General features: G+C 34.7%; 1 protein-coding gene across 1 annotated transcript; it reads left to right on the top strand.

Annotated features, from left to right (window-relative positions):
• The first annotated feature begins 260 nt into the window (after positions 1 to 260).
• On the top strand, positions 261 to 24241 carry LOC136038275 (ras-like protein 2). The gene is made up of 4 exons (XM_065721396.1): positions 261 to 440; positions 13949 to 14036; positions 17015 to 17226; positions 23560 to 24241. The coding sequence occupies exons 1-4, from the start codon at positions 339 to 341 to the stop codon at positions 23755 to 23757; spliced, it is 600 nt and encodes a 199-aa protein (XP_065577468.1). The 5' UTR covers positions 261 to 338; the 3' UTR covers positions 23758 to 24241.
• Positions 24242 to 25865: the final 1624 nt, after the last annotated feature.

Below are 25865 nucleotides of genomic sequence, written 5' to 3'. Positions count from 1 at the left end.
AAATTCAATTTGTGATAAAAGCAATTATTACCTTTAAAAGAGAATTAAAAAATGGTATCAAGTGGTATTTTTATTTTATTCTTATGTCATAAATGTAAATTATCTATATTTACCCCATCATTGATTTCAGTTCTTCTTGCTAGATGCCAGCTAGGTTTTTGGCTAGCTGGATTTTAGGATTATTTTCCTCTTTTTAGGAGATAAATTTTCGGAGAAATTACTGACATCTATGATAATTTTCAGATTGGAGGTATTCAAAAAGAAGTCGACGAAATTTTCTAGTAAATTGTTCCATTGTCCAGTTCTTATAAAAACAAACAAAAATCTGGTGCTGGAATATGTCTAAAAACGACAGAAATAGCTATGCTCAAACATATAAGTTAGTTGTTGTTGGTGGAGGAGGCGTAGGGAAATCAGCCCTCACAATTCAATTTATTCAGGTATGCTAGGCACCTGTTGATTTTTGCTTGGAATTAGCATAGACTGAGTTTGAATTAAAATATTAGTTTAACAGCTGTTTGATATTTTTTGGATGTTTAAATATATATCCTAGTAACAGCTTAGAGTTACTAGTTCTCCAAAGGAAACATCTTAATAGTGCAAAAGCAAGCTAGCCTATTACAGTTAGATTCCTTATTTTTGGCCTTTGCTCTTTCCCAATTTCATGTTTGCTTTTTTTATACTACACCTTATCTCCTGATGTTCCCTAATTCCCAAGGTATTTGTCTACATTTAAGCCTAGCCTACTCTATAGGAAATAGGCTAATATAAAATTCCGAAAATAACTTTAAAGATCCTTGCCTACAATACATAGCCTACTTGTATCATTCCTATAAATGCTTCACTTTACTGTAGTATAATAATAAACAAGTTACTTTTTGCTATCTTATGCTTGCCCAATTATAGTAGAATTTGATCAAACATATGAGTGTCTGTAATTCAAATAGGCCTATCTTTTTTAACTTTTAGAGTCAATGTCTAAAATTTGTGAACATTTTGCAAGTTCAAATGACAAAATTCTACTTGATGTATCTTTTAATACTAGGCTATGTCAGTCCATTTATTATTACTAGCCCAAATTCCATTTTGAGGTCTTAAAGTAACACTTTTTTCTTTCTTTGCTAGAACTTAGATATAAGGTTATAAAAAGATATAGGCCTACACCATTTAGCTCTCATTTCTATAGGGCTAGATACAGCCCTAGGCTATATAGGCCTTCAAAGGTTTTGTTGATTTATTCTTTTTTTTAAATTGCCTTTAGCCTACATGGTACTTTTAAGCAACTGTTTATATTTTAGCTAGTAAATTAAGTTATATATTCCTTTATTCTTTCTTACTCCTGCCCTATAATAATTTACCAATAATTGTCTCTTAGATAATAATTTTTTAATATTTAATCATACTCATAGAGCCAAGCAAGACAACAATAAGATATAAAAAAATATTTTTGTATACCCATTTACAATATTCTCCTACATTCATTATTATTATTGCCTCAGACAGACTTGCCAAACAGTTGGAGCTCAGGCCACAAGTCTTCATAGCTTCAGCACTCCCCCTGCCTATCCAAAAAAGGGTAAATGTATCACAGTTCATATTATTATAACAATAAACATATAAAAATATATCCATATAAAAATATAACATAACAATAAAGTGAAAATGCTGCTTGATGCTTTTTTTATGCTCTTTGTAAACATAATAATTGCTTATATTGCAAATTCAAATTTAAGCCCTTTTTCAGCTGTTTAAAATGACATATTTTTAATTAAAGTATGAGTTATTGGCCTTTTTTCAAAAAAATAATACTATGTTTTCTGAGTGCTGTTTTCTTGGTTGTTTTTGACAAAATAATAACACATTTTCTCAGTGCCAAAATTATTTATTGGTTAGTTAGGTTAGGTTAAGTCAAAAAGTGTTTAAATTTGAATTGATGATAGAAATGATTATTATATTCATAAAGAGCATTAAAAAAGGCATCAATTGATATGTTCACCTTTTTGGTAAGTCAATAATATGAACTGTGATATGTTTGCCAAAAAAAGTAATAACAAGTGGCTTAGGATTAGGGACAAGTTTTCCTGTCCTTACTAGCTGTCAGACCTTAAGCTCTTCAACCATGTTCTCCAGCTTAGCATCTAACTTTTTTAATATCTCCAGATAGTATTTAATCCTGGTTTGTCAATCTTCTGTTTGGTGTATTCATAATATTGTGACTGTTATATTATGTCTATCTTTAAAATGCCAAATTTATCCTATAATTGCACTGTCCAGCAAATAAGGAATTAGCCTATAGGTGCTGGTTAACCATGATATTGAGCCAATGTGTCTGATGCATCCCATTCTTGAAGCCATGGCTTGGATAACTGATCTTTGTCAACAGCCCCCTTGAAGGCCTCCATAATAGGGCCTGAGACTGCTCCTTTCTTAGGGAGTTCTAAAGCTCCACAACTCTATCTGAGAAGAAGAAACATCAATTCCTCATCCATAACTATACCCAGGTCTCTTTCAGTGTGGGAGGAACCAATCATTTGGCCAACACCATCTATTCCACACATATAATACTGACCCCCACATTCTTTCTGCCAAAATGAATTCTCCTACATTTATAATGTTGAGTTCTAACCTCCAGAAAGTTTGTCTAGGTCAGCTTGTAGTAGGGCTTGCTCTTTGGGTTGTTTTTGCAGGGCTGATGATTTTCAGGTTATTGGCAAACAGGTTCATTTTATTTATGACAGATTGTGGGGCATAATTGATATAGATGTTAGATAATACTAATAATAATAATTTATTTATAACCCACAAAGTACGTTAAACTGTGGAGTAAATACACAAAAAAACATAACAACATAAATAACATAGCAGCATAACAACATACAACATAAGTAAATTACCTCAATTCAAAAAATGGCCAAAGAGGGTCAAAAACACCAATCATTTGCCGAGTTTTAAGACATATATCTTTAGATAAATGTTTCAGTCTCAAGGGTGCATCAATAATTTAGAAATGACTGTATGATTCCAATACCACCAAGGCAGATGCAGCAAATACTTGCAATACTTAAAATGTCCTGAGCATATTTTCTTTGTATCCTTCTTGCAAAGGAGGAAAGCAAAACCAGAACAAGACAGCATAGTCCTTTTTGGTTATACTGACCACAATTTGGTGAAATTTTTGCATATCCAACCCGCACACTTTTCAGCATGCTGGACATAATAGCAGAGCAAGTAGACAAAAGTGACGTAGAAAAAGAGAGACCCAACCATTTAATACTTGCTGAACATGGTATAGTTGAAGAGCCCAAGCAAAGAGGTGATGCTGATGGAGGACTCCCAAAACACAAAAACTCACATTTGAAGGCATTAACTGAAAGGCCTACTGAGGATAGTGCTGCTGAAAGCTGGTAAAAGTTGGTAATTAGACTATGTCTAATTACTTTTTTGAGCTACAGCTTGTTTCATTAGCCAACCCACAATATGGTGAGCTTGAATGCAGCTCATACCTTTTCTAAAACCAAGCTGGAAGGGTGTAAAATTGTAATCAGAGTTAATGGCCAGTAGCAGTACATATTCAAATAGTTTACTAACAAAACAAGACACAGTGATAGGACAGTAATTAGAGCAAGCACTAGGGTCCCTACCCTTCTTAACTATGGGAGATATACAACTGGACAAAAATCTATCTGGCATAATGGACTGTGCCAAACACATCTGAAACAATAACTACAAATGCTTCAGCAGTTCAGGACAATCATAAGCAAAAAACTTGAAGCAAAGACCATCACTATCAAGAGACTCAGACTTATTCACTTGCTTAAGAGCTTGGAGTATAACACCAGATTCCACCAACAACACTTGAGATTGGTTGATACGAATTGGGATGATTGAGTTGACAAGCTTTGTAAAATGATTTTGGAGATTAATATTAAATGAAAGCAAAATGTTTTTTATAATGAGAAACTAAGTCACATAGCCAAAGAGACGAATTAATTGGAGGTGAACACTTTACACTGTTTATAACAAAATCCCAGGATTTCTTGTCACAAGGACCATCCCAGGCATTCAGTCTTGCTCTATGCAGGAAATATTTGTACTCTCGTTTGGTTTTCTGTTTTATTTGATGTACTGAACCAGAAGAAGGACAATCACAGGCTATCCACATACAGAGGAACTTAGCTTTTTGTTTAGCCATCTTCACTTTAGGATCAACTTTCCAAAAGGGATTGTGAGTACCCATTTGCACGCACTCGGAGGGAACATCCTTTTTAGCAGCAGACTTTAGACAGAACACTATTTGCTGATAATACAAGTTGATATCTATCCAAGTTGAAGTTGCAGATACAGATGTTTGCAGTAAGTGGAAAGGCACTTTAATAGATGATAATAACTGGGACAATGTCAATACATAAAGTGGAACATTGGTATTTTCCCAATTTAACTTTGAGAACCACTTGGGAGAATTACATTGCACAGAGCTTGCCATGGAGCAAGATAGTTGGCATGTGATTGGTAAATGATTGTTGTTGATTTTAGAGTTGTCCACATGAACTATTGATGAAAGTAGAGTTGAATCTGACACAATTACATGATCAAGGTTGGAAGTAAGCCCACCACGATTGTGAATATAAGTAAATAGAAGATCTTTATCAGCAAGATGGAATCCTCCAGGTAGTGAATCGAGAAAGATTTCAGATCAGTCAGAATTAGATAATAAGTCAGTGTTCATGTTGCCAGCAAGAACCCATTTGGTATTTTGTTTTGAAAGGTCGCTAAGTAGTGTTTGTAGGCAATTACATGCTTGTGAAAAACTAGACAATGACCACACAGTCTTTTTATTACAGGGGAAATAAATGTTTATAAATGCGGTATCGCCACATTTTATGGCTAAGATGTTAGTGTTGCTTTGCAATAATAGCGGCTGAGTCTTGTGTCTGAAATAGATGGCCAGACCCCCTGATGGTCTACCATAGGTTTTCTGGGCGGCTCTCAAGAAGGTATAATGGGTCCAAAAACGCTTTAGGCTATCAATATTCACTTTTGAGAGAAGGTGCTCCTGTAGAAACACAATATCATTTTCAAGCAGCTCACTAATCAGTAGATCCTTGTCTTTTGTACCATTAATATTATGGGACACAAAGCTAAACGCAGTTTGAGCATTCATTTATTAGCGATGTTGAGAGCCAATTGGAGAACATTGCATTTCAGACTAAAACTTATGTGTTCCATAGTGCAGTTTGCACATTTTGGCAAGGGTTTTCCTTGGAATTCACATGAGGGCCAGAACATCTGGAACACTTGGGATGTGCTGGTGAGCGGGGACAAGCTCCAATCAGGTGATCAGTACTTTGACAGCAAAAGCATTGATGCGGAATGGATTGAAAGGGCTTAGCGCGAAAAATTTCGTACCCAATATGGATTCCAGACTCCAGTACTGCATTCAGAGCGGTGTTGTCAATAAACTCAAGGCAAAAAGTGCAAGAATTGCCGATTTGATTAGCACTAATAAGTCCTTCCACTGAGGCCTCTAAATCAGCTCTTGAATAGTTATGGGGTATTTCATGGATAACAGCTAAAGGCTTTTTATCAAGTACTTTGGTTTCAACATTTGGAATGGAGCTAGTAACAGCTGCAGCCAGCGTGTTTATGGCTGAGTGCTTTCTACATACCATCACAACCCAGCTTCTGCTGTGTGGCTTAGATTTCAGATTTACGATCCTGTCATGGCCATTTAACGTTTTGAGCTTCTTCATGCAAAGGATAGGGTTGCTTAGCTCCGGGGTGGGTGTCTTACAACAACAGCATAGGATGGTTTTTTCGTGTTTTGAGTAGGGGCTACAAGCTTAGACTGTCCCTCAGTAACCTTGGACGCAATATCATGCAGCTGTTCAAGACAAGAGTTCACCTTGGCACTGAGGGTACTGAATGCAGCATTGGCTCCTGCGTGCTTTGATGGGACTTCATTCGGAAAAACTTTAAAAAAGGCAATTTATGGGTCTCACAAAGAGAAGAAGACTCAAAGAAATCAGCCATGTACTCTTTTATTGTATCGGGCAAAACTCCTTTAGCAAGATTTTTCTGTACAAAGCACAGGATAGGATTGTAGAAAAGTTCATCTTCGCACCAATTACCAGTTCCCATTTTCTCTAGATTGAAGGTTCACTTGCCAGAGAAGTAAGGGAAGTATTGGAGGCTGCCTACCTTGTCCCCGCAATTTAAGGGACAAGCCCAGCAGGTACCACGGCTCTTGCAAACAGCTCTCCCCCACCCTTCTGCTTACTTTTCTCCTCTCACCTTTATCGTAACGCAATCGTCTATAATATCGGAAATTATAATTATTTTCGCAACGGCTTAATCCTGACCTATATCATATATAGGTCATGAAAATATCGATAAGAGAAATCACTGTTCTCAAGGGAATTTTCACTCAAATCTGAAAATAATCTGCTTCTTTATAATTCTTTGGACACTGAATTAATTATTATGAAAATATTGGCTATAGGTCAGGTAGAGATGATAATCCTTTACCAAATATTAGTGATAGGTTCAATCCAAAAATAGCTCCTCACACCTTGAACTCTGAATCAATACACATCTATCAAATTTGTATCAATAGATTGTCCTGATCTAAATCTGTGCTGACTCTGTATAATAAGATTGTTGGAGGTGAGGTGTAATGGCAGTATTTACCATTCCTTTCAGAATTTCCCAGCAATAGATGAATTGCTAATAGGGCAGCAGTTTGATGTGTCTAATTGGCTGCCACCTTTACAGATTGGGGTGATTTTAGCATCCTGCCAGTCCTGAGGCACTGTCTTTTTATCTAGTGATTTTTGGAAAAGTGCTGAAAGAGGCAAGGCCAATTCTACATGAACTTCCTTTAATGTCCAAGGGTGTATTCCATCAGGCCCTACAGATTTGTTCTGGTTCAGATTTATCAGTCTAGCCTCAATGTCATCTTTACTGACAGTAATTAGTTTATCCAATTATGACATTGACCCTAACATTGGTTTATCATCTGTATACTTAGGTTGATTCAGAATCGGATCTCTATCTTGGGTCATGAAGGCCTTTTGGAACTGATTGTTTAGTGTCTCAGCTATTTCTTTAGGGCTGGTAATAGATGCTCCATCAACTGAAAGCTCAGTTACTGAGTGTCTTCCAGGTTTTTGCAGGGAAGCATACCTCCAAAATTTCTTGGGATCTGATTTGGAAACATCTGCAATTGCTTCTTCATACTTTCTTGTAAGTTTTTGTGAAAGCAGTCAAGCCTTATTATAGAGTTGCTTAAATCTATGATAGTTTATGTGATCTTGTAGGGATGTGAGCAATGGGTTAATATGACCAGCTTCTTCTTCTAAGGCATAACCCTCAGTCCATTGCACCTGGGGTAGATTAAAGTCTCCTGTTATGGTTGTGTTTTTTTTATTAATCCTCATAACCTGGTCAACAGAGCTGGTAAGCGCTTTTATTAATCTCACTTGGCAGGGGGCACTAGGGTTTCTATGCAGACATCATGTTACAAGCTGGCTATCTTGAAGCTTAATTGTTACCCATACCTAGGTGCCTACCTGGAGGGATCCTCTTGCATAGGTGGCAACTCCTGTACCTTCCTGTTTTGCAATGTTTGAAACTGGGTACCTGTATTTGTGTCTCTGCAAAAGGAGCTGATTTCTGCTTGGGCTTTACTTCAATAGAGGCAAATACATCCTCTTCAGGTTTTAGCACCATCACTACCTTCATTTTGTCTATCTTGTTGGTTATACAATCCACATTGCTGTACATAACTTCTATTCCACCAATGGCATTAGTGTTGGCAATATTGCATGACTGATTGGTGGCAGTGTCTTATTGGACAATTAGAATCTGACTTGGCACTGAATAAAGAATTATCCATGCTTTTCTCACTAGACAGACTGTCTATATTCACCTCCTTAACACTTTGCTGACTAACTTAAAACAATTATATACACTACTATATTCAGGTGTGTTTCTATAACTCTTCCTTGCTAAATGTCTATCCTTTGTGGTGGCATCTCTGCTGGATTCTGCAATTTTTTTTACATAATCTTGTTGCCTCAGATGACTGTGTCATTCTCTCTATTCTTGTGTCTCCTGTGTAGTTCAGCATATAACTTTTGCCTCCTTTCTCAATCAGCTTTTGAGACATCATTTCTGAATTGCACAGTCCCTTTTCTTTCAAAGGGCTTTTGAAGGATCACCTTTTTAATTGGAAAATTTAGGATTGAAAACATGGTCCGGGGAGGACATTGAGAGTTAACCAAATGGGCTGATGTAGGGTTAGGGAGGCAGCAGACATTCAAGACGCTGACTTTCCTCATATCTTATCTGACAGCCAGGTACTGTTGCACTTACTGAGTATCATCTGGCTGTTGAGGAACCCCAAGCACAATAATGTTTTGCTTTTGCCTGTTGTAATTCACGGTGATTAAAGCTCTAACTTGTTTTTGAACTCAGCGTTAAGATTGTTCTTGACAGGTTGGCTACTTCAGCAACCACTAAGTCTTTCAGGAGTTTTTGATCCATTACAGTTCTTGAGATCTGTTCAAGATTTGCCACATGGTGTTGAATATCTTTGAATTGATTTTGCCTTTGAGTTTGTCTTTCAAACTGCTAAATGGCTCCTTTACAGCTTCTTTCAATTATGTATTCAAGTCTCTAATAGTCAACTCCATATCACTTCAAAAACCACTGAGAAGGCTCTTTATGGAATTATCAACTATTTGAGCAATTTCCAATGCACTTGCAACACCAGGATGTGGGTCTCCTTTGTACAATGGGCACTTCCACTCACAGTCTATGTACCAAGTCATTTTAGTTAACAGTATGTTTTCCTGTTCTGTAAGATCAAGGCACTCTATGCACAGCTAGAATTTACATCTATCAAAATTTAATGCTGACAACTCATCACTTAGGTTATTTCCACAACTTGTGCACATATCCTTTCCTTTTACTGTGCTATTGTAGATCTGCTTATTCTCCATACTATTCTATGGGGAAACTAGAATAAAGCAGCAAGTTTGGCAACACTAGTATTTCAAGCTTTAAAGGTTCTGCAGTAGACAAGACCCATGGGAAGTGCAACACACAAATCACGGATCCTAGCAGTTTAAGGGTAAAAAATCCTGTTGGTACTATATGGCCTCTTCAATGTTTGTTGTTGCTCCCTTCAACACAGACTATCTCCAAAAAATGCTGCCTGAATTCTATTTTTTAAAATACACAAAAAATGGCTGAGCCAATGTAATCTGTCATGATATAAAAATTTAATGTTTGGCTGTATTTGGCAACTATGTAACTTTAGAAGACAAAGATACTCTTGAAATATCTTCTTTTATTTGTTTTAATTAAAAATTAAACACAAAGGGTGAATTCTCTTGGGGATATAAAATAAATTATGACTAACTTCAAAGTCCAGGTAGGTAAATTCACACACTAGGAAAGCCACTTAAAATGACACCAAAGGATAAATATTAGTTGAGAACGATAAATATAGTTACTAATAAATATGTTGTCTCACTGATTTGGCCAGTATTCCTGTATTCAATTTTTGCATCAATAAGTTGCTGTTGTTAGCATTTTCCAAAAATTATTCTTACAAATTTCCAGGTTTCTAACTTTTTAAATTAGCTTATTTTTTAGTCTTACACAATCAGTCTAGACACAAAATCACACATACAGGCTCTTGATTTTCCTTAAATAGATAATGTATATACATATTAGAGCTAAAAGGTTTTCTGACCACATAGTCCCCCAGAGATGTGTAACCTCCCTCTCTTAAAAAAAAAACCCTATTGCATTATGGGCTGAATTTCTCATCCTTACGATCTTTCTTGCCAGCTATGAGACCTTACCCTTCATAACCATATCCTCCAGCTTAATATTAAATTTTGAAATGTGTCAGATAATATCTTATCCTGGCTGGACAATCTTCTATTTGATGTGTTCATTATACAGCCTCTATTTTCATATCCAATAATGGAGGCTAGTTGTACTGTTGAAATTCTAAATCATAGACAGAGTTGTTCCTTGGGAGGGGGCAATCAGGGCAGTTGTGCTGAGTGTTGTGGCTTGGGGGCACCATGGTTGGGGAATTGCTCACTTTGATCCAATTTTCGCTTTGATTTGGATTTTTTGCTTATATTTGATTTGGAAGGGGAGGGGGGTGTTGTAGTTAATTTTTTCCCTGGGCCCCACTTTTTAGTGGGTAGTTAAACTATAGTTACTGTAGCTAATGAGACTAATGGTATTGAGGTGAAACTTTTAGGGAATGTTTATGCGGAGTTTTGATTAAAAACAAATTGGTTAGAAATTTTTCAGCCCTTCTCTCAAGCCCCTTCATTTTCCAAACGCATCTAGTCAAGTTTTGAGACAATCTTTTTTTCAGTCTAGTAGAACAGTCCAGCACCTATGTCTTTAGGGATTATCATTATCAACATAGGCCTTGTCCACCATCATAGCAAAACTTGAACTTTTCTGGATCAGCCCTGCTTCGTCGAGTCAGTTTCACTTGCAATTCCCCAAAAAAGCTGAGGTGATCCCCCTTGGGGGTCATGATTCTATTGATTGGGAACCACTAATCTAATTTAATTAATGATTGGTGTCAAAATGTTTTGCAGGGGTTGCCTTATAAATCCAAGCAAGCTCTCTTCTACTATTACTAGTAAATGTTGCCTGTAGAGCCCTGCAGAAGAATTATTTATTGGGATTATTTTTTTTAGTATACTCTTGAATTATTACTTTTTCTTGATATATTAAGTAAATAGTTTACTTTGTGTTTTAAATTTGAAATATTTTAAATCTCATTTTACATTTAAAAAAAAACTGTAGCCCCACCAATCCTAGGAACGTCTCTAATCATAGGCTTTTTTCCTTTTTAGTGGGTAGTTAAACTACTGTTACTGTAACTAGTACAAGGTATTGAGGTGAAACTTCTAGGGAATGTTTATGAGAAGTTTTGATTAAACAAAAAACTTGATGCATGCAGGTTTTTCAAAAGGGCATATAAGCAGTATTATAGGCTACACCACTGTATAATAGCTAGAAATATCATTGAAACTTTTAAAGGAGCTAATTTGATTCAAAGTTAAAAGTTCTGGTGCTCATTTTAAGATTAAAAAGAGATTGGTTGGACAAGGAGTCCTCCTCCCAAGCCCTTTCGTTTTCCAAATGCTTCTAGTCAAGTTTTGAGACAGCCATTTTATTCAGTATAGTAGAACAGTCCAGTAGCTATGTCTTTAGGAAAATTGGACGTGTCAACCCCCCACAATTATGTTATTGGCCTATTACACTTTAAAACTAAATGTTTCTTTAAACTAAATCAAAAGGACACCTCAGCAACATATTGAGAATGACTGGAGGGGTAGTAAGTTGAAACTTTTGGGGCTACTACTGTTACTACTCTACTCTTACAATTTAAATAAGTAAAAGATTGTAAGTATATCCAAGCTGTCAAAGAGCATAGATAGAATCTTTTGGGACTGTTATTGAGTTTTGTTTTTCAGGTCAAGTTCAGAAATTATAAAATTAAACTAAAAAATAATGTTTGTGTCAGGATTAAAGATTGCTGAAAGGTTTTTCCAACATACAAATAGCAACCCAAACTATGGGTTCTTATAGAAAAAAAAACTGAAAAGATGTACATATTTTTTTATGGGAAAAACTATGTCAATAAAAAGTGAACAGAAATTAATTTAAAAAACCTTTTTCCACAAAACAAGTTTTAAAAAAAGTAATGAGTTTCAGTAAGCCAAAATGAGCAGAAGTAAAGTCGAATAATCTTTTAAGCACAGAACTACCACAAATCACTATAAATAAATAAATGAAACTCAAAAGAAACAGAAATTACAGTAAATAGCCAAGTCAAGCTCAAAACAAGCAAAAATTAGCATGCATGTGCCAAAGAAATCCCATGCCTTCTTAAGACCAGAACAAAATTGTCCTTTACTGGAAAATATAATATTTGTTAAATGTTTTCACTTTTTTTTACTTTCATAAATAGGAAATCATCAAAACTTAAGGAATAAATATCAGTATATGTCAATTGACAATCCATGGTCATTTTTGTTTTGTTTTGTGGAAAGTAATCTTTAGAAATTGATATTTAGCTTAGTTAATTTAGCTTATACACAAAAAAAAATTGTTTTTATTAATTATAAAAACAAATAAGTGTTTTTATATTAATTTAAAATTTATGCTTGTGCCCATTCCTAACCACCTCACCTCCCCACCCTGAATCTTAAGATTTCTAGGATTTTTCTCATAGTTTTATAATTTGCCCATAAGTTCATTTTTATTTGTTGGCAACCATCCAAATACTTTCTGTAACTTAATATTTTGGATTGTACTCAACAAGTCTTTTTTTTCTTGTCAAACCTAAAACAAATTCTTAAAGGATAAGATCATTCATTCAGTAGATCATTCTTCCTAGAAGTGGGTGTTGGCCAAGTTAGCCAGTATTGTTGAAATAATAATATAAATGTTATATTACTTTTTGTTGATTAATTTTGTTTGAGAGCTATTTTATCATGGATTATGACCCAACAATCGAAGACTAAGTTTGAACAATTGAAGACTAACCAAAATATCAGCAGTGGGTTTTTTTTAGAGTGTGTTGTTTAGCTTAGTTAATATAGCTTATGCAATTAATTTAAGATTCATGCTTGTGTCCACTTTTAACCACCACCTTAAATCTTAAAATTTCTATAATTTTTGTCATTTATCTATAGTTTCGTTTTATTTTTTGGCATTAATCCAACTGCTTTTTATGACTTAATTGTTTTAGAGGGCTTATATTCTACTCAAGAAATCTGTATTTTTCTTATCATGATGATTTGTTCTGGTCTTTCTATAATGCAGTTTTACATATTCATTCCATAAAAACTGTAAAAATCACTTTTTCTGGCTGGAAATCAACAAGGCAACTATAATCTGTAAGGGCTCAGCATAAACTGTCGCTTTGTGCTCAGTGTTGTTGTATGCATACGGTGAGATACTGCCTCTGGATCGCAGATAGGATAAGGTTTTTTGCTTTCTTATCAACATTCAGTAACTGTTGAGGCCACAGTCTAGCATGGTCCTCATCATTTTAACATCTCAACACCAGATAAAGGAAACGATGGCCTTTCTTGTTCCCAATCCCTGGTCACTGCTTTGTTGACAGCTCTATACCTTCAAAATGGCAAAGCCCTACTACCAAAAAATCATCGTTTGTTGTCACTTGAAATTGTTTGGCCTGGGGATTGTGGTCTTAAGTGTGTTCTTCGAAATGATTTAAAAACAGTTTGAGGATAGTACAATGCTGCAGATGAATTATCATTACCAATATAAGCCTCAACCTCCATAGCAAAACTTGAACTTTTCTGGATTAACCCTGCTTCTTCAAGTCAATTTCTCTTGCAATTCCTCAAAAAAGCTGAGGTGACCCCCCGTTAGGGTTCATGATTCTGTTGATTGGGAACCACTAATCTAATTTAATTAATGATTGGTGTCAAAATGTTTTGCAGTGGTTGCCTTATAAATCCAAGCAAGCTCTCTTCTACCATTGCTGATAAATGTTGCCTGTAGAGCCCTGCAGAAGAATTACTTAGTTTTTTTTTTGTTTTTTTTTAGTATTTTCTTGGATTATTAGTTTTTCTTGATATATTAAGTAAATAGTTTACTTTGTGTTTTAAATTTGAAATATGTTAAATCTCATTTTACATTTGTTTATTTAAACTGTAGCTATATTAATGTCCAACAATTAAAGGGGAAAATCAACAATGTTGCCACAAGTGGCAACATTGTTGGGCCCAAGTGGCTCAATTTTGCTATACAGTGGGAGGGATTTCTCTAGACCAAAATTAGGGTGATCTGCCAATGTTTGTTAGCATTGTTGAAACAGCAATAATATAAAATGTCATTTTACTCTTTGTCGATTATTTTATTTTAGAGCTATTTTGTCACGGATTATGATCCAACAATTGAAGACTCCTACACTAAGCAGTGTGTTATTGATGATGTGGTGGCTAAGCTTGACAGTAAGTGGCAATCTTTTAAATTTTACCTGTGAAATTAAATTTAACATAAAGTATGTTTGAAAGAAGTTTCAGGATTTAGACTGTACCCTGAAAGTTATTTTCACAAAGGAGAGGGTAGTTTCAAGAAGAATGACTAAACAAATAAAGGCATTCTCTATGCAAGGGTACCAATTGGAGATGGACAAGAGATTGTCCCACTCCTTTAGATTTTGGAAAACATTATTTTCATCATAAAAATTAAAAAAAAATGCCCCCTCTTTAGATTTTGAAAACATCTTTTTTTTGTATCCTCATTTAGAGAAAAAATGTGTCTTCATTTTCATGAGTTGGCACCACTGTCACTTTGGGGAATGAGGGGCAAACAGGAAATTCAGCCAGAAAAAAAATTATCAAATTTATACATGTCCAACCATACACTAACTTGACAAATCAGTACATAACGTGAAGGTATTAAAAGGTCCAGTACAAACAGCTTTGTTTCTTTGGACAATAATTTACATCTTTCTTATTTTGAATCAATTTTGATAAAGGAAAAGTTATATTTGACAATTATATAAAATATATTGGAAAATATAGCAGGTGAGTCTCCTGATAAGCATATTACAAACCTTTACAGTGACGGATATTGGGGTTTATCTCCCTCTAGATTTTTATACATTTGTATTATGTTAGATTTTTTGCTCAGTGTTTTGAGGATTATTTAAATAAATTTTTTAGGCCCAAAATTATAGGTTGTCATAACCGATTTTGGGTGGGTTCTACTTATTTCTCTTTCCTGTACGTAAATGTGCAATTTTCACCCTTTTGTCAGAGTGGAGGTGGACAAACGTTTAAGGAGATGACTGTTTAATATGGCCCTGACTCCAGACCTAGTGATGAGCAAACATTTATAACGGTGTATTCTACAATAATACTCATTTATAGTCTTGAGCAGTTAAATGAGTTCAGTTGATTTGCTTTGGAATCTACAATTTATAATTTGCAAAAAAAAATAAAAATAAATGTATGGCACCCTAAATTACAGTGCCTTGAGCCTATGTCCTTGGTTTGTCTCATTGTAAATACAGTCCTCACTCTAGATCTAGTGAAGAGCAAACATGTATAACAGTATAATATATGATAATGCTTCAATTTTTATGCTCAAAGCCCACAATAGCACTCATTAGCACCTACATGAATTTTGCTTATTAACTAATATTTGGAAACTTGAATTTTTTTTTTTATAGACTTGGAAACTTTAATATATACTTTATATGCTTTCTTAATACTTGGAAACTTTTTTTTTTTTTAAATCGGCCTAAATAAAGAATATTCAAATCATTTCTTAAAGAGACGTAACTTTATTGTTTGCCTTTTGCAAATCCCCTCCCCACTTGTATACTGATAGTGTGAACGCCTTTTAAACTCATTGTTGCTTTTGTTGTTTCTACCGGATTATTCAGAACTTCACAGCCGTTTCAGTCCTTGGACAAAGATGGGATAATACTTATAAGTATACCATCGCCAGAAAGGGGACGTTTCTCAAAGATAAGCTGAAATATAGGGTCCCAAAATGTACTTTTCTATGTATCAGCTAACAAAGTAAGGAACAAGTTCATACCGGATTCTGGTATCAGAAGTTTTTTTTAAATGGTGGGGACTAGAAGTTTGAATAAATATAGACCTAGACCATACCTTTTTCTGACTGGGGAGGGTTAAGTTTTGGACGAATCTTAGAGGATTCCCTCAATTCAGGAAATTGTAAATGTATCTTTAAAGCCTGAAATGAACCCAAAAAAAGTCTTTTCTCAGAAAGCAAAGAGAAAAGAATAAACCAAACATTTTAAACAAATTCAACAAGGAATTCTAGCATAATTTTACTCTATAGGAAAATGTTCTAGTACAAAGTTACAATTTCTCATATTAAAATGCTGCCTGTAAAGATTTTGGTTGCCTAGAATTAAAAAAATAATTTTAACTGACAAAATTTGAACTTCAAATTTTATAATTTTAATTAGAATTTAAATTTTAATAAAAAAAAATTAACAGACGCAGTGAGAAAGTAGATTTTGTCCATTTAGAAGTCCTTTCGAGTGCCATGTGTCAGGGGGTCGTTAGGGGGGGGGGGGGGCTAGCTGTTTCACCTTTTTTCAATTTGGATACTACCGAGCAAAAGGAGTTCTCAAGGGGGAGGGGTCGTCCCTTGGATTGCTCCTGGAAGAGCCTTTCTATCTTGCCTACTTAAGGGGATATTGAACAAAATTGAGTTTTGAATCAATTAACGGGCTATTGGATTAAAATCAAGTAGTTGTGTGCGCCAAGACAGATCGTCCAATTGAGTGAGAGGCAAATCGAGTCCGTTGATTTTAAATTAAGATTAAGTAGTTGTGGGCATCAAGGCATGGCTAATTGTAGAAACAGCCAAGACATATAGTCCGATTGAGAGGTAAATCTGGCATAAGCCCTTGTTAGGACTGTATAAAAATTATGTCAGTTAACATATAATGATGTCGAGGAACATATCTCTGTTATAAAGTATTTTCCAGAAATGCCAAAATCGATTTTGGGATTATAATCTCATACATTTAAAGGGACGAAATGTTTGAACATTTACTAAAAAATATAACCTAAAAAATGGATGGGTATGATTGTTTTTCTGGACATTCTTGGTAGACTTCCTCCATACACACTACCCCCATGAAAGTTTACCATTGTTGTTGTTGGTGTAATTGAATGGAGCTTCCAGAATTTCTTCTCTATGCTCCAGGATCCTTTTTCTGTTTTTCTTTCAACCTAGAAAAACCAGAGAAAACTAATTCTAGATTAGTTTTACATTGACCCGCCATCTTCACAATCATGCGTCGTCATAGTTACTTATCTACCACACTCATACTAACAATTATTCTAATACCCTGTCAAAATTCTTAAAAAGTGTACCTGTGTGTATGTGTAACTATGAAAGTGTACCTATATAATTGAGTGTTTTCTTTCTTCTTAAGTTTTGGACACAGCAGGGCAGGAGGAGTTCTCAGCAATGCGTGAGCAGTACATGAGATCCGGTGAGGGTTTTCTGCTTGTTTTTTCAGTTGCAGATCGTGCATCGTTTGATGAGATATTTAAATTTCATAAGCAGATATTGCGGGTCAAAGACAGGGATGAATTCCCAATGCTTATGGCTGGAAACAAGGCAGACTTAGAACATAATCGAGTGGTAGGTCTATTTACTCTTTGCTTTTTTTTTTTTTTTTTTTTTGTTTTTCGTTATAAGTCACTAGAAAAGAAACGGTCAATTTTTATGAGAGTGGATCATTCGATTCGCAACTCTTCTTCGTAATTTGGTCTTAAAATATGGTTTAAAAATATGTAAAACATTTTCAGCTAAGCTTTAATCAAACTTAAGTATAAATAGGGGGTAGGTAAAAATATGTTATTTTGTGTTAAATCTCTGTAGGTTCTTCATCTACTACTACTACTACTACTACTAATAACTCACTGCAGCACCAAGCCGCCTGAGGCCAACACAGCTACGCACGCTCCTCCTCCAACCTAATCTATTTAAAGCCTCCCTCTTTACACCCTCCCAGGAAGTTCCCATTTCCTTTAAATCCTTATTTATGACATCCTCCCAACCCAGACAAGGACGACCTGCTTTCCGTGTAGCCCCAGACGGTTGGCCAAAAAGGACAATCTTCGGTAATCTGTCATCCTTCATCCGTAGAACGTGGCCTAGCCATCTCAACCTTTCTTTCATTATAGCCCCAGAAAGCGGGATTGAACCACACTTTTCGTACAACCTACTGTTTGAAATACGGTCAGTCAGCCGGGTACCCAGAACAATCCGTAGGCAATTTCTCTGGAAAACATCTAGTAAATTTTCATCTGTTTTTCGGAGTGTCCATGCTTCAGAGCCATATTTGACCACTGTCATCACTGTAGCTTCCAATATTCTAATCTTGGTTTGTAGGCTTATCTTTCTATTCTTCCAAACTTTTTTTAACTGTGAAAAAACACCCTGAGCTTTAGCTATTCTACTTTTAACATCTTCACTGCTCCCACCATCTTTACTAACAATACTACCAAGGTAACTGAAGCTCCGAACCTGATCAATCTTTTCGTTACCTAAGGTCACCTGTTCATCTTCACTTATTCCTAGCCTTAGTGACTTAGTCTTCTTAACATTAATTTTCAAGCCTATTTTAGCACCCTGAACTCGCAAAACCTCTAAAAATTCATTCATTTTGCTCACACTTTCATCTAATATGCTTAAATCATCAGCATAATCTAAGTCCAGGAGCGTTCTTCCTCCCCATTTGATTCCATGGTCTCCAATTGCCTTTCCTGTGCTCCTTAAGACGAAGTCCATCAAAATGATCCATATAAAGGGGGATAGAACACAACCCTGCTTAACTCCTGATTTAATACAAAACCAGTTGCTAACCTCATTTCCTACCTTAACCGCAGCAGTATTATTCTCGTACATAGCGCAAATCACTTTAATGTATTTTTCTGATATACCATATAACGATAAGACCTTTGTTAACGCTGTTCTATCAACAGAATCGAAAGCTTGCTCATAATCGATAAAACTAAGGACCAAAGGTGTTTGACAACGAAGGGACTTCTCAATTATTAACCTAAGAGTGAAAACATGGTCGACACATCCTCTACCTTTTCTAAAACCGCATTGTTCTTCCCTTAAAACTTTGTCTACAGCATGTCTCAGTCTAAAAAGTATCATATTACTCAGTAATTTGCTACCTACAGAGACCAGACTAATGCCTCGATAATTACGACATTCACTCTTGTCACCTTTCTTATACAGTGGTTTAATTAAGGTTTTCCTAAAATCATTGGGTACTTCCCCTTTTTCAAAAATCATGTTCATAATCTTCAGTAGCTTATTCCTAACCTCAGAGCCACCATATTTAAGGAACTCATTAATCATACTATCAGCACCTGGGGCCTTATTATTTTTTAATCCTTCTAGTACTGTCGCTAATTCTTCCTCACTAAACAAATCTTCCTTCACATCCAAGGTATCACAAACTTTTTCATTTTCATCTATATCTTTTCCTGCAACTGTATCTCGGTTTAGCACATTCTCAAAATGTTCCACCCATCTTTCTTTAACTTTGTCCTTATCACTAATTGTGGCCCCATTTCTATCTTTAACTGGGACTAGTCCGGATCGGCTACTCCCTTTCAATTTATTAACATGCCAGTATAATATTTTACTATTATGCCGTCTAGCCGCATCTTCCAGATCCTCAGCAATTTTATCCATCGCCTCCATTTCACATCTCCTTAGTTCATATTTTAATGCTTTCTCCACTTTCTTTACATTCCTTTTGTTTTCATACGACCTATCGCTCAGATAATTCTTATACAAACCCCTTCTACTCTCTATTAAACCTAAAGCTTTTTCACTAATATTCCTAGTTGCTGTCTTAGCACTCTTCCCTAGGACACCATCAGCAACTTCACAAATTGTTTTTCTGAAATTATTCCATCCATCTTCCACATTGTCAAATTTTAAACCCTCAAGTTTAGTACTCAACTGTTCCTGGAATTTTTTTCTCAAATTTTCATCCTGAAGTCTACCAACATCATAACTTTCCGGGAGGGAGTTACTCTTCCGAAATTTCAGCTTTAAATTAACCTTAGACACTACTAGATGGTGATCTTTTCTTTTAACGTCAATAACGGCACTCCTATACACCCTAGTATCTTGTATTGATCCTGCTAGTCTTCTGTTTATAATAACATAATCAATAAGATTTTCTATCTTACAATCGCGTGAATACCATTTCAACTTATGGGCCATTTTATGACCAAACACCGTATTGGTTATAACTAGATTGTTATACCTACAAAATTGCAAAAGTCTATAGGCATTACTGTTTTCTTTTCCTACACCAAATTTACCTAGGCTAGGATACCATCTATCCCTATTTCTTCCAACCTGGGCATTAAAATCTCCTAGCAAAAACACCATATTTCTACCTGGTACCCTGTCTATTTGCTCCTGTAACTGTAAGTAAAATTCATCTGAATCACTAGTATCTCCATCAGTTGGTTCAATGGGGGCATATACTACTATAACTGATACCCTAAACTTTTTAGTCATAAAATGAGCAATTAGTATTCTATTATTAATACCTTCCCAGCCTAAACAAGACTTAGCAGCTTCCTTATTCATCATGAGCCCTACTCCCTGTCTATGTACCCCATCCTTCCTTCCTGAGTAAACAAATTCTATGTCACCTAATTTCATGCTTCCTACCCCTGGGATATGAGTTTCTGAAACTCCTAATAAATCCAGTTCAAACCGTCTGAATTTGTCAGTCAAAATGTCGATGCGATAGTCATTTTTTAACGTCGTAACATTCCAAGTTCCAATTTTCATGTTCTTTAAATCTTTGAAATTATTTTGGCCTCAAGAAAAGCAGTGATCCCGGATACCAGTGCAGGATGGGGACCAACATATCTTCTCAAGTCTACACCGAAGCGCTTAAGCCGGCTTAGAACCTGACAGCAAGAAGTCCCTGGGACCTCCAGTAAGTTGGAGGCTTTGTGCAATCCTGGGCCCATCTTGGTCACAACATGGTTTTCAGCACTTGGCGATGCTCTTCTATCAACAAGAGTCGAAATCCTGCACAGACAGTCCCAAGCCTATTACCTCATCATATCCTATTACCTTCATCATATCCTGGATTATCCTAAGTATTATTAGGGTTGCTGATCTCTTCGGATATAATTTTTGTGTAACAACAACTCGAGGAATGTAGCTCAATTTATATGCATTTGTATTTCAAAATAAAACCGATTTTATGCTCAATAAAAAAGGGAGGCTACTTCTTTTATCAAAACCTGGCTCTTTCGTCTACGTTCTGCTTTCTATCAAAATTCTTTGAGGTTTAAAACTAGTTTCCTGATAAAACTAACATTTGTGCAATAAAGGGGAGCTGATACCCCCTTTATAGTCAATATTGTATGTTTGGTCGTTATAATTATAGTCAATATAGTCAATGGACCTTATATATATACATTTTGTGTTTTAATTTCAGTTCCGGTAAATACGAGACGAACAAATCACGCGGCTCCTGTTCAAGGTCATAGATTCAAGGATATTTATGTGTTAACACCCTTATTCTGTGGCTTATAAAGTCAATATAGTGGTCCAATAATTTAATATAATTATAGTCAATATAGTGGTCCAGCGGAATCCCTCCAAATGAAGATGTTTCAGGAGACAGCATAATTCCCTCTCCCCGTATTTATTACAAGCTTGTTCCTTGGAAAAATAGTGATGTAAGAATACGCTTTTAAGCCTGTATGTACCAACTCCCTTCCCCAACCCCCTGGAAAAAAGGATCCATTGAACTTCACCTTATTAGCTAGCTTGCTATATAACTTTTAGTTCTAATTGGGTAAATAGTATTAAATAGGCTTTCAGTCATTTTAAGAAAATTTGATATCAGAATTTTTGCTCAATAACATTTGGCCCTATTTAGGGGAATTATCCCAATGGGTTGATTTAAAATTATGGAATTTTGCTTATTTAGAATCCTGTAATTTTCTGCTATTTCCTGTTGGATTTTTTCTTGTAATTTTCCTTTAATGAACGTTAGATTCTTTTCATGTATAAACTGAAGTCACAATTCCTTATATTTCAGGTTCTATTTGCACAAGTCGCTTTTTACTTACATTTTTTTATCCTGAATTTTCTATCCCATGCTAGAGCGTTGGATTGATGCCCAGCATGGCAATGTGGGGCCCAGGGTTCATCCCATTTGTCGCAAGGCTGAGTGACAGGTTTTCTACCTGTCCCTCTAAAAAAGACCCAGCAAGGGAAACCTCGATTTTTGTCAACGTCATCAATAGCTCACGAGGGTCTCTTTTTTTTATTTTGTCAACGTCATATGACGTCATCAATAGCTCAAGAGGATCTCTTTTTTTTTATTCTTAAATCGTTTGATCCAAATAAGCATCAATAGAGGGGCTTTCCTCAGTCCCTCACCCCTGATGCTTATATCCAAGTTCAATTCTGTATAAAGGTGCTTCAAGAATGATAATGAAGCTTGAAAACAGCCACTCTTATCTTTTGGTGGGGGAGATAAGTCAAGCATTATTTTTGGGGTAATAATTACCCTGTTTTTCTAAAAAAAATTCCAGGTCTTTTCTATTTTTTAGGAGATTACCTCTCCTTCCCCCTTTTTGCATATAAGCACATGAATCTACTATTTTATGCTACACTTGCAATGAAATAACAAAAATTGCACTTGAAAGCTTCTTTTTAATTGTAAACAAATTATTTAATTTTTTTAATTGTAAACTTTTTTTAATTTTTTAATTGTGGAACTCAGAATTTAGCGAAGCACCTAGAAATATCTTTGAAAGGATCTTTCAAATATATTCCAAAACTGCTCTAAACCCTGCGAAGTATGCTCGGAAGCATGTTATTTTTAAATATTTTTAAGCTCTGGATATTTCGACCACATAGATAAGTCATCATCATCAGCAGATAAACTAAAGTATTATAATTAAAAACAAACTATATTTATTCAGAATAAAATAATTACTTCCGCGTCTTCAATATTGCCTAAAACTAAGCTGAATTTCAGCCAATCTAAAATGTATTCTTTCTGTAATTTATTTGTTCAATATTTAGTGTGGATAAATATAGTTTGTTTTAATTTATAATACTTTAGTTTATCTACTGATGACGATCACTGATGTACGTGGTCAAAATATCCAGAATTTTTGTATCTGTTTTTCACTGTCTAATAAAAGGACTTATCCCTATTTGAACTTTCGTATACCTTACGTTGGAATGTTGTTTTCAGCTGTGCACCTTGTTGTTGCACAGCTGAGCAATTTAACAATGTTAAATTGTTGTTGTAAAAGCTAAAAATTCAGGAATTCCTTAAAATTAAACTATTATCTCAATTAGGTACCAAAAAACTCAAAATTGTAAAAAAAAATAACTCAAAAAGTTGAAAATAACTTATATTGAAACGTTGTTTTATATATCTACTGAAGAACTAAACATAAATATAAGTTGAATAAAAAAATAAAATAAATAACATAGAATAAAATAGAATTCAAATAATAAAAAAAAAAACAATTCAAAAAGTTAAAAATGCCTTATATTGAAACGCTGTTTTATATATCTACTGAAGAACTCAACATAACTATAAATAAAATAAATAATATAGAATAAAATAGAAATCAAATAATGAAAAAAAACAACTCAAAAAGTTGACTTACTTTGAAACGTTTTTATATATTTACTGAAGAACTATAAATTAAATAAAAAATAATAAATAAATAATATGGAATAAAATAGAAATCAAATAATAAAAAAAAACTCAAAAAGTTAAAATGACTTATATTGAAACGTTGTTTTCTATATCTACTGAAGAACTAAAAATAACTATAAATTAAATATAAAAAAAATAATATAAAATAAAATAGAAATCAACTAATAAAAAAAACTCAACTCAAAAAGTTAAAAATGACTTGAATTGAGATGTTGTTTTAGGTATCTACCGAGGAAGCTCAAAATCTAGCGAAGCAGCTAAAAATACCCTATATTGAATGCAGTGCTAAACAAAGAAGTAACGTGGATCAGTCATTTCATGAACTTGTTCGACTTGTAAGGCGATTCCAGCTATTAGAAAGACCTATTATGAAACAGCAGCAAAATCGAAAGAAGAAACGAAGCTGTATTATTCTCTAAATTAAAAATATTTTCATAATTCTAAGCTCTTATTACACAGAGTTGTTTCGTGTTATGTATCAATATTTTCGCTTCTACAATTTCCTAAAACTCTTTGACGTCCCAATTTGTAAAGTGGGGTAGCTAGAGATTTTGCCATTTGGGTAGTACTTCAATCTGACATACTTTGGAATTGTGGCAACCGTCTACTGATGTGGAGAAATAGAATGGTAATAATTGTCTGTACATATGAAGTGGAACTTTTTTCCCTGACTCTTAAGACCTCCCTAGTGAACTAAAAATACCCTTTTTTGGGAAGCAGCTTTTGGTGGGTCTTTGTAAAATCTTTGGCGTATTAAAAAAGGGTAGCTATTATAATTTTTTTTTGAATCTTCTGTTGACGGCAACCCTCTAGCTACGCTGCTAATTTGTTAAATGCTGGTTTATAAAATATTGACTGTTTCTACATGTGCGTTTGTTTTTTTTTTCTCTCTTTTCGCTATGTGCTAATTGCTGGTTTAAATTTATATATTTGTCTCTAGTTGTATTCTTTGGCTAAGTAATTCAACTATTTCTCATTTTTTTTTCTCTTTCTCAAAAGTATTCTGCAATTACTTGTTAATTCCAGAAAGAAAAGGGGGATTGGGATTTCTTAATTATTTGCATAAGTCCATCTCTTTAAAAAATTATCAATAGTTCTTTGTTAATGTCATATTTTTTAACTTTCAGACCGGACTCAAGCTCTGTTTATTTATTTCTGTAAGTGTTCTAGTAAGGGATTTTTGTTGTGGAAAGTTCTCCTGCTAGGTGAAGGAAATTTCCAGGAATGGGTCTAGCCCACAAAATAGGGTATGAGAAGTTCTTTCCCGCTCTGACCCCTCCCTACATGTAGGGCTTTTAAATGTTCATAAGCAGTCACTGGCAATAGATCTTGGTATGGGGCCTCCCAGGATATTAGTTGGATTTCAGGTGAAATGTGGTTTTCTTCTTTTTTTTCATATAGTACTAATGTTTATTATTTGTTTGAACATAAAAAGCAGGGAGCAATGAATTAAATAAAAATTGATAAAATCCCTAGGAAAGGGCCCCATGGTCCCTTCCATTGGACCTATTTTTATACAGAGTTTTTGAACTCTCCTTTCCTAATTCAACTACTTTCTAAGATTTTGAAATTTCAAAGAAATTGCAAAAGTTTGAATTTTTTTCTTGTTAAGTTCCTTTTAGTTTTCCTTTTTTTATTATTAAAATAAGATCTTACAAACAAAAGAATTTGGTTTTTTTGCTTTCTTTTTTTGGGAACAGCCTGAGAGATGAATTTGAAACTTTTGAAAGTTTTTATTTAAGCAAAATATATTTTGGGCCTCGAATTTCATATTGGAGGAGGGGGAGAGAAGGGGTAAGCATATTTTGCCTCAAATATGCCCAAAAGCTTTCTCTTTAAGCCCACTAGAATAAGGACTAGAATGCTCACAGTAAACTAGTAATGTACATTTTAAGACGCTATATTTACCTGGTTAACGGAATAGATTATCCAGAATATCTAAAAAAAAACTTAGAAAATCGACTTGAAGCTTTTAGGTGGCGCTGGGGGAGTCAAGTTGGTCGTGGCAGAAGTAAAACTTAAAGACACTTTGCACATTCAAACTATTAAAATAGCATTTAATGAATATCTCAAGAACATCTATTAAGACGTGGTTAAAACTTTCAGGCAATGTTGGGGGAGGGATAAAACTAGATCTCAAATTTTGACTTTGGGAGGGGAGAGGTAGATCGAACGAATGCATAAATATGAAGACTAATAATCTCAGTTTATTTTTTAATTCTATTTTTTTAAATAAGTCACTCAACTAAAATTGGCGCTTTTTTCAATTGCCAAAGATCCCACACTCATCAGTTTTTAATATTCTTTAATATGTATTAGAATAAACGGATATACCACAGAAGAATGGATAGAATGAATAAAAACAGAGAGCTAAACCATTGCTCTTCCTGAAAAAAGAGTCGACAATAATATATATTAAAATACAAAAAGCCGCTTTTTGTTGTCTGTGAGGCCTTTTTCTTGTATTTTTGAACTTATCATGTTAAGTTTCGGTTATGCCCGCTTCCCTATTTTTTAAATTCTAAAG

The sequence above is a fragment of the Artemia franciscana genome, chromosome 17 (assembly GCF_032884065.1).
Source record: "Artemia franciscana chromosome 17, ASM3288406v1, whole genome shotgun sequence".
Taxonomy (NCBI): Eukaryota; Metazoa; Arthropoda; class Branchiopoda; order Anostraca; family Artemiidae; genus Artemia; species Artemia franciscana.
This window is presented reverse-complemented; position numbering and strand designations above follow the sequence as displayed.

What these genes read in the sequence shown, in the direction of transcription:
- LOC136038275 (XM_065721396.1), top strand. Translation starts at nt 339, where the DNA reads ATGTCTAAAAACGACAGAAATAGCTATGCTCAAACATATAAGTTAGTT. An exon ending in TGTGGTGGCTAAGCTTGACA is followed by an intron (nt 14,037 to 17,014) that starts GTAAGTGGCAAT and finishes TTTCTTCTTAAG; the next exon opens with TTTTGGACACAGCAGGGCAG. An exon ending in ACTTAGAACATAATCGAGTG is followed by an intron (nt 17,227 to 23,559) that starts GTAGGTCTATTT and finishes ATGTTGTTTTAG; the next exon opens with GTATCTACCGAGGAAGCTCA.